Source organism: Elaeis guineensis, chromosome 14 (assembly GCF_000442705.2).
Source record: "Elaeis guineensis isolate ETL-2024a chromosome 14, EG11, whole genome shotgun sequence".
NCBI lineage: Eukaryota > Viridiplantae > Streptophyta > Magnoliopsida > Arecales > Arecaceae > Elaeis > Elaeis guineensis.
In genome coordinates, this window is record NC_026006.2 from 50,422,860 (window position 1) to 50,440,581 (window position 17,722).

At 34.1% G+C, this 17,722-nt stretch overlaps 1 protein-coding gene across 2 annotated transcripts; it reads right to left on the bottom strand.

The window, feature by feature from the left end:
• Positions 1 to 5,705: 5,705 nt before the first annotated feature.
• Positions 5,706 to 17,116, bottom strand: LOC105057764 (3-isopropylmalate dehydrogenase 2, chloroplastic). Of its 2 annotated transcripts, XR_002165960.3 has the most exons (12): positions 16,842 to 17,116; positions 16,596 to 16,725; positions 16,360 to 16,471; positions 15,294 to 15,369; positions 14,971 to 15,059; positions 13,194 to 13,280; positions 9,234 to 9,350; positions 8,980 to 9,087; positions 8,806 to 8,859; positions 8,561 to 8,713; positions 5,932 to 6,092; positions 5,706 to 5,811 (listed from the first exon to the last, which is right to left on the bottom strand). XR_002165960.3 is itself a non-coding variant. In XM_010940454.4 (11 exons), exons 1-11 carry the CDS (start codon positions 17,056 to 17,058, stop codon positions 6,012 to 6,014), a joined length of 1,224 nt encoding a protein of 407 aa, XP_010938756.1. In that variant the 5' UTR covers positions 17,059 to 17,116; the 3' UTR covers positions 5,831 to 6,011. The 2 variants fall into 2 exon arrangements, 1 of the variants encoding a protein (XP_010938756.1); XM_010940454.4 differs by lacking the exon at positions 5,706 to 5,811 and having other exon boundaries at positions 5,831 to 6,092.
• Between the last annotated feature and the right edge of the window lie 606 nt (positions 17,117 to 17,722).

Sequence of the window (17,722 nt, forward strand, 5' to 3'; positions counted from 1 at the left end):
AAATATATCAATGTCAAATTCTAACTCTATACCTCCATAATCCTACCCTCTCCCCCTAGTCAATAAGAATATATCATTTCATATCAATTCTAGCCATTAAATCCAAAAAACTCTTCTTGCATCCTAAAAAAATAAAAGCAGCATGCTTATACTTAATCTTAACTCTTGAATCTAGAGACCTCAATAATCCTCTCTGTAACATCCTAACAAACAGGATTAAACCATGTAGAACCTCATGACAACCCATAGATCTAGAAGTTTTCTATCTCTTATTAAATCATAGCCTATAAACCACTCTTCTCCTTTATAAATAATCTCCATTTAATCCAAAATTCATGGCAAAAAATAAAGAAAAATTATAAATCCTAGGAGATTATCAAATTTCATCCAAAAATCTTAGATCTTCATCTCTTTCCCATGTTATCATTTTCTTTCATCTAACTACAAAGCTTTAATCCTATCATTCACATTTAGCCTCTTGCAAATAAGACAACAAGAGAACGTATGACTATAAGCAAACATTGAACCCATATTTTTCTCTCACTATCTCTTCCCATCTTTCTTTTATTTTTCTCTTTTCTCCATTATTTCTCTTAAAAATCTAATTAAGCAAAGATAGGAGCCATCAAAAGCTGTTTTTCCTATGATTAATCTTAATCATAATCTATGTATCTTGTTCCGTATATGCTTCATAGATTCGAGTGAATTCTCCTTGTATTTATCGATTTCTTAGAAAGATATATCGTCACTCCTCTCATTTAGACACCTGTAAAGTAGTCCATAATGTACTAAATAGCAATATGATTATCAAACATGAGTATATCATAAGGATATGGTGAATGGAGGCGTGAGAAGCTTGTCACATGGGCTATAACATTTGTATTATAATCTAATCTATAGTATCACTTTTTTACTTAATAGTTTACTCTCTTCAATACATAATAGCTTAATTTTCTACAAACTCAAGATTTTTCATTAAAAAATTCGTAAAAGAGTATCGATAATAATTAATATTATCTTTATGATGTACATAGAAAGCAAAAATGCTTTTATAAACCAGCTATAATATTAAAATCAAGTCAATATGTATCGAACATTACTTTCAACTTCTCATCCTTTTAATGTGCAATCTATGATTTTTGATCCCGAAAGAATAACATAACTAACCTTTCTTAGTTGGCTGGTCATTTATAAAATTTACTATCTTTTTTTAGCCAACTTAAATTATATTTCTTGAGCATATTTATTCCAATCAATTAACTTTTTTCAAGATAATTCAATTGATGCACCTTGAGTAGTTTTATCATCAATCAATCAACCTTTTCAAGACAATCCACATCATGCCTTTGATGTCTTTGTTATGAATTGATCAGCCTTTACAAGCCAATTTAACTAGTGCCTCCTACATGCTTTTATCATGAATAATGATGTATTTTTTGACATCCATTGTTGATGATCACATGGTGTTCCATAATTGTCAAGTATACCATAGTCAATAAGATTAATGTTAAGTTTCTTTTCATGCCTCAACAATAATGATTTGTCATTTCCACAATTTAAATAGTTTGCTAAAGTATTGTGATGCGTTAAATAGTTCACCGACAAGCTTTCAAAAATTATATAATCCTTCACTCACATAAGCTTGATCATTATCGATATCAAAATAATAACCAGATTGATAATTGAAATAATAATTATCATAACAATCATAAATCTCATTATAACCAAAATGATTATGATGTCAATCATCATAATAATAATCATCATCTAAATAAAAATAATCATAACAGCGATCCATTCAAAAAGAATTAAATAGTACAAGATGATTATAATATAAAATAATTTGGATATCCATACAAAATTGAAAGTACCAAAAAAGAAAAGAAAAACCTCTAGAGTAGGTCAAGTATTCTCTTTCAAGGGCGAATTCTAAATTTAAATTACATTATACTTATAGCCATGTTTCACGATCAATATGGTACTATCATTTTTATCAAGAACTAGAAATCTGAAAGTGAAACCTTCTTTTTATCTTTATAATAAAATAAAAAATTATTTTTAATAATAACTTTTCTTACATAGTGGTTGTTATAATACCCATCGTGGTTATTATAATATGTATTCTCTCTTATAAGAGAACCAAAAATAAAGAGAGTTATGTTGATATCTTGAAGCTTTCTTTCCAAAATTAAGCAAGAAAATATATGGTTTATGTCTTCATGAGGACATTCCCTTAAGTTATGGTGATTGATAGATTCCCTATACACCAATCTTTTTTGAGTGGTTTCTGTTATAAATAACTTCAATTCACTTTAATAATCTTATTTAAAAAATTAATTTCAGCAATAGACTACAATAAATAGCCTCTTAAATAATTAATAATTAGCTAATAATAAACTCTTTATGTATCATGCCAAAATGAATATTAGTTGATACATCCTTATCCACAGATTTTTATACCAAGTTGACCTATGTAAAATTTTGATGTAAATGACAATATTCGAAATTATAAAAATAATATGTAGCTATTTACCTCTAGTACTTTTTCATCTTAAGTAAATTAAAAAATATGAATGTATAATGAGTTACTAGCTATTAATAATACATGATATCAAATTTGCACCTCTACATGCTAGATTGATAGAAGAAAGCAAATATCAATCTTACAACAATAATCCTAAAAAATATCTTTTTTATCCTTTTATTAGCAATAAACAAAAGATAAGTCAAAGATTTCTTTTTGTTATTTTCTAAAAGAATCATCTAGCATATATGATGTGTGATTGCATAGAAAACTAACATGAACTTCAAGTATTTAAAGAAGAAAAAAAAATTAAATAATATTAGAAATGACATCTCTATTGATTTTTCTATAGGTTCCCACCTCTACAAGAAAATTTTTTCTTTGTTTTCTTATTTATTCCCCTTCCCTTCAAGTGCGAAATAGAAGCTCATCAAAACAGCAAAAATTTATATTCCTAAAAAAAATTTCATATAACATCATCAAGAACTTTTGATCTCTCTAATATTCCACCTGTCAATTAAGGAAATCCCCATTACAATCTCTATCTCCGGCATCTCCACATCGTCAAAGTAATGACTCATACACATGCTTGGCTCATAGGACTCCTGCGTCTTAAGCTAGGTCACAAACATACTTGGCACCTTCATCTTCGAAAGAAGTATTAATCATCTAGGAACTTATCATTGTAGTTAATGGCATCCCTACACTTAAGAACAGTGTTCTCTTCTTTCAAATCTGTATGGGTGTCCTAAAACTATTGTAAAGCATCTTCATCCAGTACATTGTAAACTTGAGATAGAATTAAAATGGGACTCAGCAAAAGTGGAGGTTGGATACAGACAAGAGTAGCTGGAATTCATCCTTTGTAGCTGACTTATCACTGCTATATATATTTATACTTGCTCAGGGCTATCAAATAGTGTGCATTGGATCGCATCAGTTTGCAGGCCAAACACATTCGGTCACCCTTGAATGCCAAACAGCCATCTGTCTTCATGATCGAATGACATGATAACCATCAAGGATGTACAACTCTCTACCATGCAAACATATGCCACAGAGAATACCAACTCTATATAGATAATACTTGTTACACAACAAAACACTAACTTCTATTTGACTTATTCCTTTTTTATTGGTTAGAATAACAATTTTCAAAACTAAATCTCCATATCAATGTGATAGCCATATTCTAATCTCTAGAGGACAACATAATCAAATAATGCTATTATTATGCCACTTTTCATACATAAGTAGAAATCGCAATTGGAACATCCATCTAGTTTAACGGAAAAAAAAAAAAAAAGAGTAACTGGTTGAGCAAAGATAATTGCTTCAATGACGCAACAATCTCAAATAAAATTGCTGACATTAACAAAATAAACAACATAAAAATTACACATCAAATACGTAACATCTTTCTTGAGATTTCCATTAACTTCAGCAATTTTGCCAGAACAAAGAAGGATATAATCTCAAGTATAATGGCTGATTATAGGTCAGAGCAAATTATTCATGAATAATTTGTTCTTAGTTCGGTAAAGAGCTTGGTTGAGATCACCTCGTCTCGAGCTTCACATGTCCAATTAGAGATCAGCCCAAGCTGCAATTTGCTTAATTGGGCTTCTGAGGAGCCAAAACATAACCACTCGTTAACTTATCAAAATAAAAATTTTAAATAAAGAAGACAACAATTAGCTATAGCTTTCACAATGAATAATGGGGCCGATCTTTGGAGTTTGTTGCAAATCTTTTAATCATCTCATTACCAAGGTTACAATTCATGCGTAAGAACTTGATAGCCTGACCCACTAGGATTTCAATGATCTGAATGGGCAAGTGACCCGAATAAATTAATTCATGTGCCTGCACGCATATACAATAAATCTAATCTATCTAGATGTTACTAAATTTTAGAAAATTAAAGTGTATAGTAAAATAAGTTAACTAGCCAAAAGTGAACGTACAAAACATTTTGATGATAACCATACAAAGCCAACACACACAACCTGTATATAAGAACATTTTACAGGGTGCAGGTTTGATTGCCCTATAAAAAGAATCTGTGAACAGGGAAAAAGAAAACTAAACCCATTGATGAATTAGATGTGGACCATAATTACTAAAACAAGCTTTTTTATGCACCTAGATTGTAGACATTTTCAACAACTAGGGTTAGAATTTACATTGACCCTGACGTCTAATAAACCTGAAGACTCGTTACAATTGCAAAGTTCGTAAGTGATTGAGCCTTAAACAAGTATTAAGATGGCATTCAGATGGCATGATTTTCAATAAGTGTCAAGAAAGCTAGAATTTAACATAAAGTTTGGTCTGATTACAATATTTGAGTACAATGGTTAGGCTAGGAAACTGGCTGAAGTGAAGAGAATCTGGATTAAGTAAAACAAGCTTTACAGCAACACCTTAAACCAATACTCTATGCAATATAAAATTCAGATGCCTCTTCATTGTGTCAGATAGAACTGAAATAGCCAACCCACAATCAAGTTGGTAAGAGAAACACCTCGAATCCAGATTGCCTGTGCAATTTTCAAATTATGTTACCTCCTCATTGGGTCAGGGAGCATTTTCAAATAGCCAACCCACAGTCAAATTGTAAATGCTAGTTTGAATCTGCTTTGCCTCCCACATGGCTCTCCTGGCTTGAATCCCCATCATGAGAGATTCAACTGTGGATCTTGTGCAGATGCTCCTACAAAGAGACATTTCGAATGCACATGATGCATGGACCAAGCTCAGATAGCATGTTCCAACTATGGCAACTGAAAATTTACCCTATCCTATGACAAGATAAATTTCCAACCACAGAACCGACTACAAGTTCATGATGTTGAGAGAGGGGGCTGAGACTTTGCCTCCACACTAGGCATTTCTTTTAGATCAATAAGCCATTCAGAGGTACCAACAATGTAACATCAAGCTCAAAAATGAAACAAACAATTGCTACGATAAGCTCAAACTAGTTAATGGATGGTTAAATCACCCCTTTGACACACTTGGATAACAAACAAACCGAGCAGATACAGCGCCCCAACATAGCCAATGATCTGATCTGGCGGCTAGCTTATTCACATAAAACAGAAGAAATCGCCCATACCCAATTTCAAGGTGAAGCCCAGTCTAGAGACAAGCAGAGCCAGACCTGGGTACCACATGATTGGGATATATGCTGATTTGCATTGATGCAGTTCCATTTGCAAAGAAATTGATGCAGTCTTGCTGCCAGAAACAAATATCTGACAGTCAAAAATAAAGACTCAATCCTGCAAACATGCAAAATCATATGCAAACCTCCATCAAAATCAGATACAACATTAAGTTTCAAACATATGTTGTCCTTTAATAAGTGGCTATCATAAACTCATCAGAGAATATAATCATACAGTTTTCCCTGTACTGCATCTCCTTGGTTTAAGATCTTCCTAGCAACTCTCCCCTTTGTGATATCAGTGAACAAATGATTTCAGAGTGAGGCAGTTAATGCTTTCTGGGAATCGACGGACTTCAGCACTTCCTCCCCCATCCTCTTGCACCCTACCAATGTCTGAATAAAAACAAAAGAAAGGAGAAAAAAGTCATCACAGACTGACTTCAGTATAACAAAAACTCTAAATAGTAGGCCAAAATCAAGGAGCTCAAATGTTTTAGGCAGTTTGATCAGATTCATGGTTTCTCTCAAAATTTCATAAATGCAGGTTAATTCTAGCCACCAACTGGTCTCTTAGGTTTTATAGGAGTCCCTCCATTCCATAAATATAGCTAGAAATTCAGTACCAATTCTTACAGTTAAGAGCATATGCCCGCTGCAAAATGGCCTCAAAATACTAATCATTATGCTGACCCTTGAAATCAAACCCAAATGGATTGATCAGATTTTGGTGCAGCCCAAAACAGAAAAGAACCAGTTCAATCACGCCCTTGCTGGCTCTTTGAGCAATGCAGTCAAACATGGCTTTGACCAGGAAATTTGTTTGCAGTGGGAGTTATCTTATTTGGCTAAGTTTTTTTCTTTTTATTACATCTATCAATTAGGAATCTTTTTATAAAACTTTACAAGTCCAAGTTTGAGAGGTTGACTGTAGAGTCGAGAAAAAGGATTCAAATAGGAAGGTTATTGCTGGCCAAATAATCCAGATTAGGATTGATCTTAGCCTGCTGTCTTTGGGAATTTATTTTAGAGTCCTAATTAGGAAAGGAAGGAAACTGGTCACGCTTGTTAAAAGGCATTAGTGACCTGCAATACAAGGAATGGATTTTGTATCCAGAAATTGATATTGAAAGAAAAGACCACAGACTTCTAATCTAAATCAAATTTACTGCTGTTCAATGGCAGACTTCTCACTAATTTTCAGATTAAATCAATCTATTCACTAACTTGCAGCAGATTCATATTTTGTATCTCATTATCCAACTGGAGGTACATCAATTTAGTATCAGAGCAAGCAGATCCAAATGACACACCTACAATGAGCAAGACAAGGACAAGATTACAGATCTCACTAAATTATGTGCTAAGCTAGATGACAAGTTCACTCATGTGGAAGCTTTGATGCAGTCAGCACAACTTATTGTTGCAGTTCCACCATCATTCCAAACTCCTGGCTGCAATCTTATCTATACAGTCAAAAATGAGCATAATGAACTCCAGCATCTCAGTCTGGCCACAGGACAAGAAAAGAATTTAGTTATCAGATGAAAACAAACAGTAGAGGAGTGGGGGTCTCCACTCTAATCTGGGTGAATGGGTTCGAAACATGGAAACAGCCCCTTTGAACGCAACGAAAAGGCTGCATACATTTAACCCTCCCAGAATGGAGGGAGCCTCATGCACTGGGATGACCTTTTAGATGAAAACAAACATTGAAGATCCAATCATGGAAGAAATCAAGAAACTATTCTAATAGAATCAAGTCTGTCAAAGATCAATTCCATGATGGGTCCATGTTCATAAATTCAATGGCTTTAGATCTTATAACCAAAGATTCATCACGTGAGGATCATCCAGTCAAGATCCCCAAGCAGCCAATAATATCAACCATGCACCGCTTCTTTGATCCATTTGATCATAAGCTGACAATTCCAATTATCAATATCTTCTTGCAGTTTAACAAGAAGCTTGTGAATATTGACAATAAAGTCTGTTACAGTTATCCAACAGACCTATCATTAGGAGAAATCACATTAGACACCACTATCAAGCTTTAGAGATCTAAGGGTGGGATAAAGCATGTGGCATTACCCTGAGGATCATGGGACATGATAATGCACACCAGAAGGAAACTGGTGCAGTCCAAAACAGAAATGGACTGGTGCAGTCAGGCCCTTGCTGGTTCTGTAGGCAATGCAGTCAAACAGGGCTTGGACCAGGTCTTCTGTTATCTTATTTAGCTATTTTTTTCCTTTCTATTAAATATATCAATTAGGGTTTTTAGAGAACTTTAGGTGTCCAGGTTTGAGAGGCTCGTAGATTGATTGTAGAATCAAGAAAAGGATTCAGTTAGGAAGGTTTGCTGACTGAATAATCCCGACTGGTATTGATCTTAACCGGCCATCTTTGGAATTTGTTTTAGAGTCCTAATTAGGAAAGAAAGGAGACTGGTAATGCCCATTAAAGGGCATTAGCAGCATGTACATGGGACAGATTTTGTATCTAGAAATTGATATTGAAAGAAAAGGACAAAGGCCTCCTTTTTTTCCTCCCTTCTTCCTATCTCCTTTCTTCCTCCCTTATTCTCTCCTATTTCCCTCTTCCTTCTGCTTACTTGTCCCCTAACCTGAATTGAATTTTCTGCTGTTCAATAGCAGATTTTTTTACTGATTTTGATCAAATCAGTCCATTCCCAACTCGCAATAAATTCATATTTTGTAGCCCATATTCCAACCAGAGCTACATCAGGTTTGCAGAGCAGATAGATATTATATTAAGGTATTCAGAGTATGCAACAAGACCAAGTTTGTTGGTAGCTAGAAAACCGATTCAGAGAAGTTGCAAAAATAAAGAAGTCCAGTTACCATGCGCGGAGAAATGATGTCACCAGTTCGAAATCCTCTGTTTAGTGTTTCCATTACAGCAGTCTCGATCCTCTTTGCGGCATTCTCTTCACCAAGGCCATACCGCAATAACATTGCAGCACTAAGGACTGTTGCTAATGGATTTGCTTTGTCCTGAAAGTTAAGGAAAGAAAGAACATTACATGAAAATGTACGATTAATTGGCAAGCATGAGGAAAGGAAATAAAAGAAAGAGTTTAATCAACCTGCCCAGCAATATCAGGAGCAGATCCATGGATTGGTTCAAAAAGGCCAGGACCCTGCAGGAAAATATCCAAGCACATAAAAATACCTAGTAATATTAAGTTGCAAGGCACCTAAATATCCCTCTGAAAGTGCTAAATCTGGAGACAGAAAATAGATGCAAGGTTTACACTTACTGATTCACTAACACTGGCAGATGGAAGCATACCAATGCTTCCAGTAAGCATAGATGCTTCATCAGATAGAATATCACCAAAGATATTATTTGTAACAATTGTGTCAAACTGCATTAAAATCCAGTCAGTCAAAAAGAACATACAACCTAACATGGCATAGACATCAAAACATAGCATGGTATGACAAGCATTGTACGTCGTTCCTCAGGTCTGGAAAAACTAAGAATTCAAGAAGTTCCAAGAAGAAAATAAACCTGTTTGGGATCACGAATAAGTTGCATTGCAGCATTATCAACATACATATGGGAGAGCTGAACGTCAGAAAATTCGGAAGCCAGCATTGTCACCCTCTTCCTCCATAGCATTGATGCCTAAAATGATTAAATAATAGCCTGAGATTATTCAAGGGGCCAACCATAAGCACTGAATTGGATTAAATATGTTTCAACATTATTTAGGAGTTAAGCTCAGCCTGTTGCAATAAGTCTGCAATTAACTGTTGAAGGCATCCTAAAACTTTGTCATTCCAGAACAAAATCCAACATCAATTAGGTTTGATTAGATAATTTTTGGTCTTATTTAAAGCATAGAAGGCAAGAATAGCTTGGTACGATCCACAAGAGGAAATACAGATACTCATGAGTGCTATCTGGTCAGAGATTTCTTCTTCGTTAGTAACCAGATCATTACAGACCCTTGTTCACCAAATCACCTATCTTGTTTATTTTCCAAGTTAACTTAAGATCAATCCAAGATGATTATTGATTATGGATGAATTTCTACTAACAAGGAAGTACATGAGTAAAAGAAGTGCTTGCTCCCTGGCTTTCCTCTATCCTCTGATCTGTTCCAAATAAAGAAAAAAGGGGGAGTGTCGTTGATAATTAAGACCAACCTTAACCTGATCCATGATAAGTTTTCAAATGTCATGGTGCATGGTTGAGATCAAACCTGCCAGCAGTCCAAAATCTTAAATATATTGCTGATGAGAGACCCAATAACCAACTCTCTTCATAAGCAATCCAATGGCTGACTTCTCAACAATCGACCTGATGATAATCACTTAATGAGTAACAAGAAAGATGCTTGCTTTTCGTTTATGGGTGAACTGAATCTGTTTGGAGCATGGAAACATGGGTTGTCCTGCTTACTTTAAATGGTTGTGCTGTTAAGCCCTCAAGCCGGGATTGTGAAGGGATTCAAATAGAACCAAACTCATCTAGAAAGGGGCTCAGATGCTAGAGAATTCCAGGAGTTTTTCCAAGGTTGTCTTTTCTTGTGGAATCCCTCCTGTTCTCTCCTTAACTCCTCCCAGAGGGAGTTAGTTCTTTAAACTCTTAAATGTGATGCTTCTTAACATGTAAAGAACCAATAACAAATCTAGCACCCACGATCCGGAAAAGTTTAAGACAGTAAGGAACCAGGTTTTTCCTCCATGTTCCATGTCAAGTTTCAGATGTCAAACAATGTAACTTCAGGTTTAAAGCTCCAAACTTGAGAAGTGACAACTCAAAATCTAAGTTTCAGGGTACATATAATAATTATTCAGGAATCAGATTTCACAATTCAAGTCTCAAAAAAGTGTCTTTTGATTTCAACTCTAAGATTCAGAATTCAGCTCCTATGTCTAAAGTTCAAGGAATCATGTTTCCAGTTTCAAAAAGCATCTGATTTCAGCTTTAAGAAGACAAGAATGCATATTGGAAGTTTTCAGACGATCGGTTTCAATTTCGAGTGTTGATTAATACAAGGTTATGGTTCCAGATGTCAAGCAATAAAGACTAAAGTACCCAACATTATGGTTTAAGGATTTAAGCTTCGAATTTGAACAATGACGGTTTAACATTCAGATAATGTCTAAGACAGTAAAGCTTCAAGTTGAAAGCTTTTGGGTTTCAGACTCCTAACATTTCAGCTCCCAAAATCTTCATAACAAGATTTCACAGTTCATAATTCATGTTTAACATGTTTAACGAAATAAAATCCAGATTTCAAGTTTAGGAAACAAGAATTGAAATTTCGGGCTTGATGTCATATAATATCATGTTGTAAACAATGAAGTTAGAACAATGAAGTTTGATTTTAAACAAAAGAAGCTTCCAGTTTCAAACTTCAAGCTATGGGTTCTCTTTTCTTTTTTAGTTGGGGGAAGGAAGGGCTAAGGCGCATGAATTCTGCACGCAATGAGTTTTGGTATATTGGGTTGCATGTTCAAGTCCACAAGTAAAACCTTTTAGTCATACAGAATAGTGGAACTTCATCATTGTTAGGCTGAAGACAACCTAGCTTGCAAATCAAGCACATATTTAAATGAGGTCAACATTAAAAACTTCTTGGCATCATGCAGAAAGGACTTCAGAATCCAAGTGCATTGGAATCCATCCAATAGATTCACTGTATTATCCTTAAACTCAAACACTCAAGTAACAAATGGGCTTTATTAGCTTTGTCAATGCAAGCACATTTTTTTTAAAAAAAAATTCCAGAATAGCAATGAGGGTAATTTGTAGAAAACATTACATCAATTTGGAGCCATTATAGGCTTATCCAAATCCAATACTGAATTCAAATGCACAGGTTTTGAATGGGCATAGACATGCCAAGCATGAGTTAGAAGACCACGTGATTTCAGTTCAAATCAGTTTGAATTCAAGATACAAACCTCAGCTGTTTGAGATTGTCCTTGTAAACCTATATTCAAGACCTATTGCAAAAAAAAAAGCTCTAAGTACCAAAATGAGCTAAAATAGTCAACTAAATTCAGATTGGGTTCTTAGTTGATAAGCCTTCAACCAGTCACTTCAAAATGGACCTAGTCTAGAAACTTTATTGAAAATAAATCTGGTGGATGTTGACTCTCAAACCAATTGTCAATTAGGTTGGCCTTTTGAACCGGATTAAAATGAAAGTTGGATGCAGCCCTCTAAGTCCATCTTATAGTATGTGAGTACGGTACTCTATATTTTAATTTATGAAATGGTTACTAGCTTGACTTCTAAGACCCTAGTAAGTGACCCCTTTCAAAATATTGTAGGACTTGGTCTTTGTCTGACTAAATGCAATTGGATTTTGTTCAAAACTAAAACTAGAGTTTATCCCTTTAAACCCACACAATTATAATTAGGGTTTAGCCCTCCAAACCCTAAAAATTCAAATTAAGCTTTAGTCCTTGGCCCATAAAAAATCAATTTAAAATCAGCCCTCTAGGCCTTCTCAAAATCCAGCTAGAGTTTATCCTTTAACTCTAGTTAGATTCAACATAAAATCGACCTCCACATCATTAAAACATGCAAAATTAAAACAAAATTTCCACCATGTTAACTAGGCAAATCCAATGCAAATTGACCCCCATGTTGTTAAATTGGCAAACTCAAGCTCATAACAAGAACCGATCATCATGTCACTAAACTTGGCAAATCCAGTCTAAAATGACAAAAAGAATAAAGTGGTTCTTACTTTTTCTCTTGACATTATAAAATGGAGTGTATTTTAAATTCAAATATATATATATATACATGTTAAGATATTTATTGACGTACACTAGGGGCATGCCCTTGGTTTACCCATCCAAATAAGTTCAAGCGAGCGATTAGTAAAATTCAAATTTTATCTTTTATAATATCTGGGCTTCTTATTCTGTGCTTTTGCATTAAGTCTTTTAATAGGAGATTCACCAATTTTGGAAATGGTAACAGTTAACTCTTGAGTTCATTGAAAGCAATGGACCCACATAAAAGAAAATCTTTCCAAGGAGTCAATTCAATGGGTTTATCTTCAAACCAATTATCAATTTCATATCTCCATTGTGGAGTTTCCTATCCCATCTAGAGGGCATACTTTTAATCCCACTTTTATATTATCCTCATGCATCCCACTGTAAAGTTTATGAGTCTTGTAACTCAGTAAAACAAGAATTTAATTTAAACAAATGAAAGAAAGTTTTAACAAACAAACAAACAGCTGTAATAATGTGATTGTATTAAGATGCCTCCTGTTTTTCTCATAATCATAATCATGAGATTACTTAATAAAAACAAATTGGAGCAGAGAAAGATGAATATTGCACAACAGTATTCCATCATGAAGAGTGCAAGAGGGAAAGGGACAAAAACAGTCTGTTATTTTGGGAATTGTATTAAAATAAGTCATGTATTTCTCCATTCTCACTTGTAGAAATAAATAACTGCACTGTTTGGAAAAGTACTTAAGGGTACCTCCAACACATTTGCTTTGTCAACAGAGCATAGTTTGCCACGTCGTTTTCGAGCAACCTCAAATGCCACACGTGCTATCCGATCAATCTTGGAAGAAATCACCAAAAAAATAAACATGAATAACTAGGGAAGGCAGATAGCCGAAAATCAGAAATAAATTAAACTATGTCAAAGACATCCCAAAAACTAAGCAGAGCATCATGTATGTTAACCAAATGTCAGCTCCACTTCCTCTCAAGTGACGTTTGAGCTAGAAGATTGGTAAACATTTTACTTAATTATTTTGGATGTCAAAGCAGCTAGTGATGTAAGTCATAACTAGAAAAGTTTAGATGGTTTTTACTGTCCTAAGATGTCCAATGTCAAATAAGCAAACTAGCAAACTGCGGTTTAACACATATCAGTTAACACAATACTTGCATTAATCTCTCTTTAAAGAAAGATATAAAAATGATAGTACTTGAAGACTAGTAGAAGTACAAAACAAATGAAAAATCAGGAAAAATATGTTCAAGAAATTTTGAAAGGAAAATCAGCTCTCAATTACTAGAATCTTAATATTTACATGCTTAAGATTGCATTTTATATAGTCTAAATTACACAAATTCTCACATCGTTATACCTTTTATTGGTTCTATATAGTATTTCATATATTACCTTTGCAAAATACAATAAAACATCAGCTTAATTTAAATTACTTAATTTTGAAAATCATCAGTTAATTCAACATAGTTTATTGACCCTTTATCAAGGATATAAAAACTGGTATCAATGGGCATATTTGTTTTTGGAAAAATGGGCAGAATAACAAGTATTGACACAGTACAGGATTGCATCCCATATTGACACACTATGTACCGGTGCCAATTTTCCACTAGAATGGTGCAGTACCACCGACACCATCCCATTCTTGCTGTTTCTAAATTCTCGCCTTTTATACTATTTAGCATATCATCAATTCATTTCATTGGCTTCGGTTTATTTATGAACATTATGTTTACAATTCATATAGCCTCATTATGACCCTAATAATCTTTTCTAGTTAGACTTGTATTGATAATTCCATATGTTCCTATTTGTTCTTCTAATAACATATAGGATAATTTGAACTTTATCTTCCTACTTTGATAAGTTGTCATGTCATTTATATAGTTATCTATGTACACTAAATTTTGACTCTAAATTGTTAATTTAATTTCACATGTAGCTATATATTCTTGTTGAAACCATTACAGAATGGGCCAGAGAGGTTGAGATATATGGCTTAACTACTTGCCACTGCATTTCTTTTTCTTTCCATCTTTTGAGTCATCTTTTTGAGACTAATATTAGACACAATAAAGATTTGTTTGAAAATTTTCATGCTTTTCATAACAACCAAATGGCAATAAGAATTCTCTCATTGTCTTCAATAAGTTAAGATGTAATTAATGGAGAATATTTGGGAGAAAAAAAGAAAAATGAACAAGGAATTGAAAGGATTTCTTGTCCTCTATATGAGAAAGCTTTACACATCAGTATTAGACAACAAAAACATAGAAAAATAAGAGATCTTGTGCTAATAATTGCCGATATTTTTAAATTCCAATTTATGACGTTTACTCTTTAAATAAAGAAGTTAAACATAAAGGTCAATATACATAATAACTTTGATACATTAAGGTCATTCACATAAGTCAAGGGTGTATGATAGACAGACACTTTGAACATCTATCAGTATATTATTAGTGCAAGAACCAAAATAGGTCTAAAGTAATTCTATATTAATTTCCCATACCTCGGATGCAGAATAGACTTCAGTATTGAAACCAGTGTTGTCACCCTTGTCATTGGTTCCAAAACCCCTAGGTTTTCCAAAATAGATTCCTGTTAAAAAGCAAAATGAAGGATTGTCGCCATATTGTTGCCAGACTTTACATCAAAATCAAAATTATTGAAGAAACGAATCTTATGCATCTTTTTTTTTGTGGGACTGGATCATCTTATTTACTGAGAAATATAAGACTAGAAAGCCCCATCTATACTTGAGTGACCGCACAAGCTATACCACATAAAGAAACGATAAAAGAACTCCACAAACAGAATATAGAGGATATTTACCTCCAGTAAGCTCTCTTACAACCATGATGTCAACTCCTTCAGCAACCTCCTTCTTGAGGGTTGATGAGTCAACTAGCTAGAAAAGAATGAAATAACAATAACCAATAATCAATATCACAGGGAAAAAGACAAGTTATCGTCCACATATATAACGTGATAAGTGGTTTGAGTAAGCAGCCCCTTCCATCAACTTCATATCAGAGTCTACATAGTTATTTTGCAACAAGTTTTTTTAGTTCTTAAAAAGAAACAGTTTAAAAAGGTTCAATTGTATGAAATGAATTTATAGGACCAAAAATTCCTTAGACACCTAGTTCGTAAAAGTAAGCATAACGATAGAGATAAGAAGAAACAAACCATTGATCAAAATCATCCAATAATAAAAAAAAAAAAACAAAAGCACTGATGTAATGAGAATACAGATAATGATGTGAAATATGGAGGCATTTTGTTTATATTCTGTACTTTAAAATATATATATATGTATTTTCTTCCCTTTTTGTGACAAATGTTAAGATGTAAGTTTTTCAGCAAATGATCACAAAGTCAAGAGAGTCAATTATAAAGAGAAACAGATGAACACTTTCACAGGGATGTGCTATGCCCTATCCTAATTATTTATTCAGTTAAGATCTAAATCACTGATCAATGGAAAGGGAACCAGTTAATAGTTAAATTGAGTTGCATGATAGGAGTTACAGGTTCCAACTTGTCTGGGAATCAGTCTAACCTATAAATCATTGGCTCACAATCATCAGATTTGTTTCTCCTCATTGGAAGTCAATAGGTTTTTAATTCTCATAAATCCTTCTAGGAATAGTTTGATTAAAAATGATCAAAGTAGAATTTTTATGTGTTGATACGGCATTGTATCACATCAAACATACAGATTTCTTCATAGAAATTTGAAATGGTAAATGCACAAGTATAGGAGAATAAAACTTATATGTTTTATGTTCCTTTATATCAAAGAGAAGAACCAAGAACAGAAATGCCAAAACCGCATGTTGATCTCCCACTGTAATAAAATATAGATAAATTAAATGCAATTCAGCTCACATAGTACCTGTGGCAACACAGCAGCTGGCCTTAAGTTCGCAAAAACACCAAGCCCTGCCCGTAGCTGCAGCAACCCAGTTTCAGGCTTCAGATGTTTCTCATTCCCATCCCATTTGTACCTATAATACTCAAACCATTCCCAATATAGAAACAAAAGGAAAAAATGGAAAAAGAAAGCAATTTAAGCTAGGCCATTGATCTGTAAAAAGCCCAATTAATAAGTGAAAACAAAGCAATACTGACCCTCCAATGGCTCCCAAAAGAACCGCGTCCGACTCCTTAGCAGCGGCGAGAGTCTCCTCCGGCAGCGGAACACCAACCGAGTCGATCGCCGCGCCGCCGACCGGCATCTCCCGGAATCTAAACTCGATTCCTGCAATCCAGAAGAAGCACAATGGATGAAAGGAGCCAACTTCTTGAACAGGAGACCGTTAAAACCCTAAACCCTAAGGAAATGAGGGATTTTTATAGGGTTTTGGGAGGTTTTACCTTCATGGGAGCCAGCAACGGAGAGGATGTCCTTGGCGACGGAGACGACCTCGGGCCCGATGCCGTCGCCGGGGAGGATGGTGACGCTGTAGCTCCTGGGCCGCGGTGGCGCGGCGGCGGAGCAGCGGAAGCGCGCGCAAGTCCGCGGATGACCGGATCTCTTCGGATAGAGGTCTAGGGTTTTGAAGGGTCGCACCTTCGCATGCAAAGCCGCCATCTTCTGAGAAGAAGAGAGCAGAGACTGGAGACTGGATACGATCTTTAGGTCCGTCTTTTATGGGTAAATATCATGGAATTTGGGCAACTTTCCAAACCAACTTAACTATATTCTCATTATTTTCTCGAGATAGATGAATTATTTTTTTATAAATAATATTTACTCATAAAATAAGAGATAATCATATCCATCTAAAGATTCATTATTTTATATATAAAAACTTTATCTTCGAATATATATTTATTTAAATAAATATTTTTAAATAATATTTAGATAAAAAATAATTTACTTATATTTTTTTATATATAAGAAAGTGACTTCAAAATCTTTTATCCCCGTTGCTTTGTATTACTATTTTTTTTGGATAAGTTGTTTAAGTTTATTCATATTTTTTATAATATTTTTTATATTTTTTAAGTTTGGAGAAAATGGTGAACTAAGTTATTAAGCATTGAATATTAGAGGTATTGAAAATAAAGATGGGATATCTTAGAAATAAAATTAAATATCTACTTTACTGGCTAATGAAAAAATAATTTAACCACCTTCTGATCCTTTCTTTGGTGGGTAAAAATCATGGAAAGGTTGGTCAATTTTTCTATTGACCAACTTACCTATGTTCTCACATTTTTTAAAATAGATAAGTTACTTTTTCATGAATATA

What these genes read in the sequence shown, in the direction of transcription:
- LOC105057764 (XM_010940454.4), bottom strand. Translation starts at nt 17,058, where the DNA reads ATGGCGGCTTTGCATGCGAAGGTGCGACCCTTCAAAACCCTAGACCTC. An exon ending in TTATTCGTGATCCCAAACAG is followed by an intron (nt 9,088 to 9,233) that starts GTTTATTTTCTT and finishes ATTTTAATGCAG; the next exon opens with TTTGACACAATTGTTACAAA. An exon ending in ACATCATTTCTCCGCGCATG is followed by an intron (nt 6,093 to 8,560) that starts GTAACTGGACTT and finishes GTTTTTATTCAG; the next exon opens with ACATTGGTAGGGTGCAAGAG.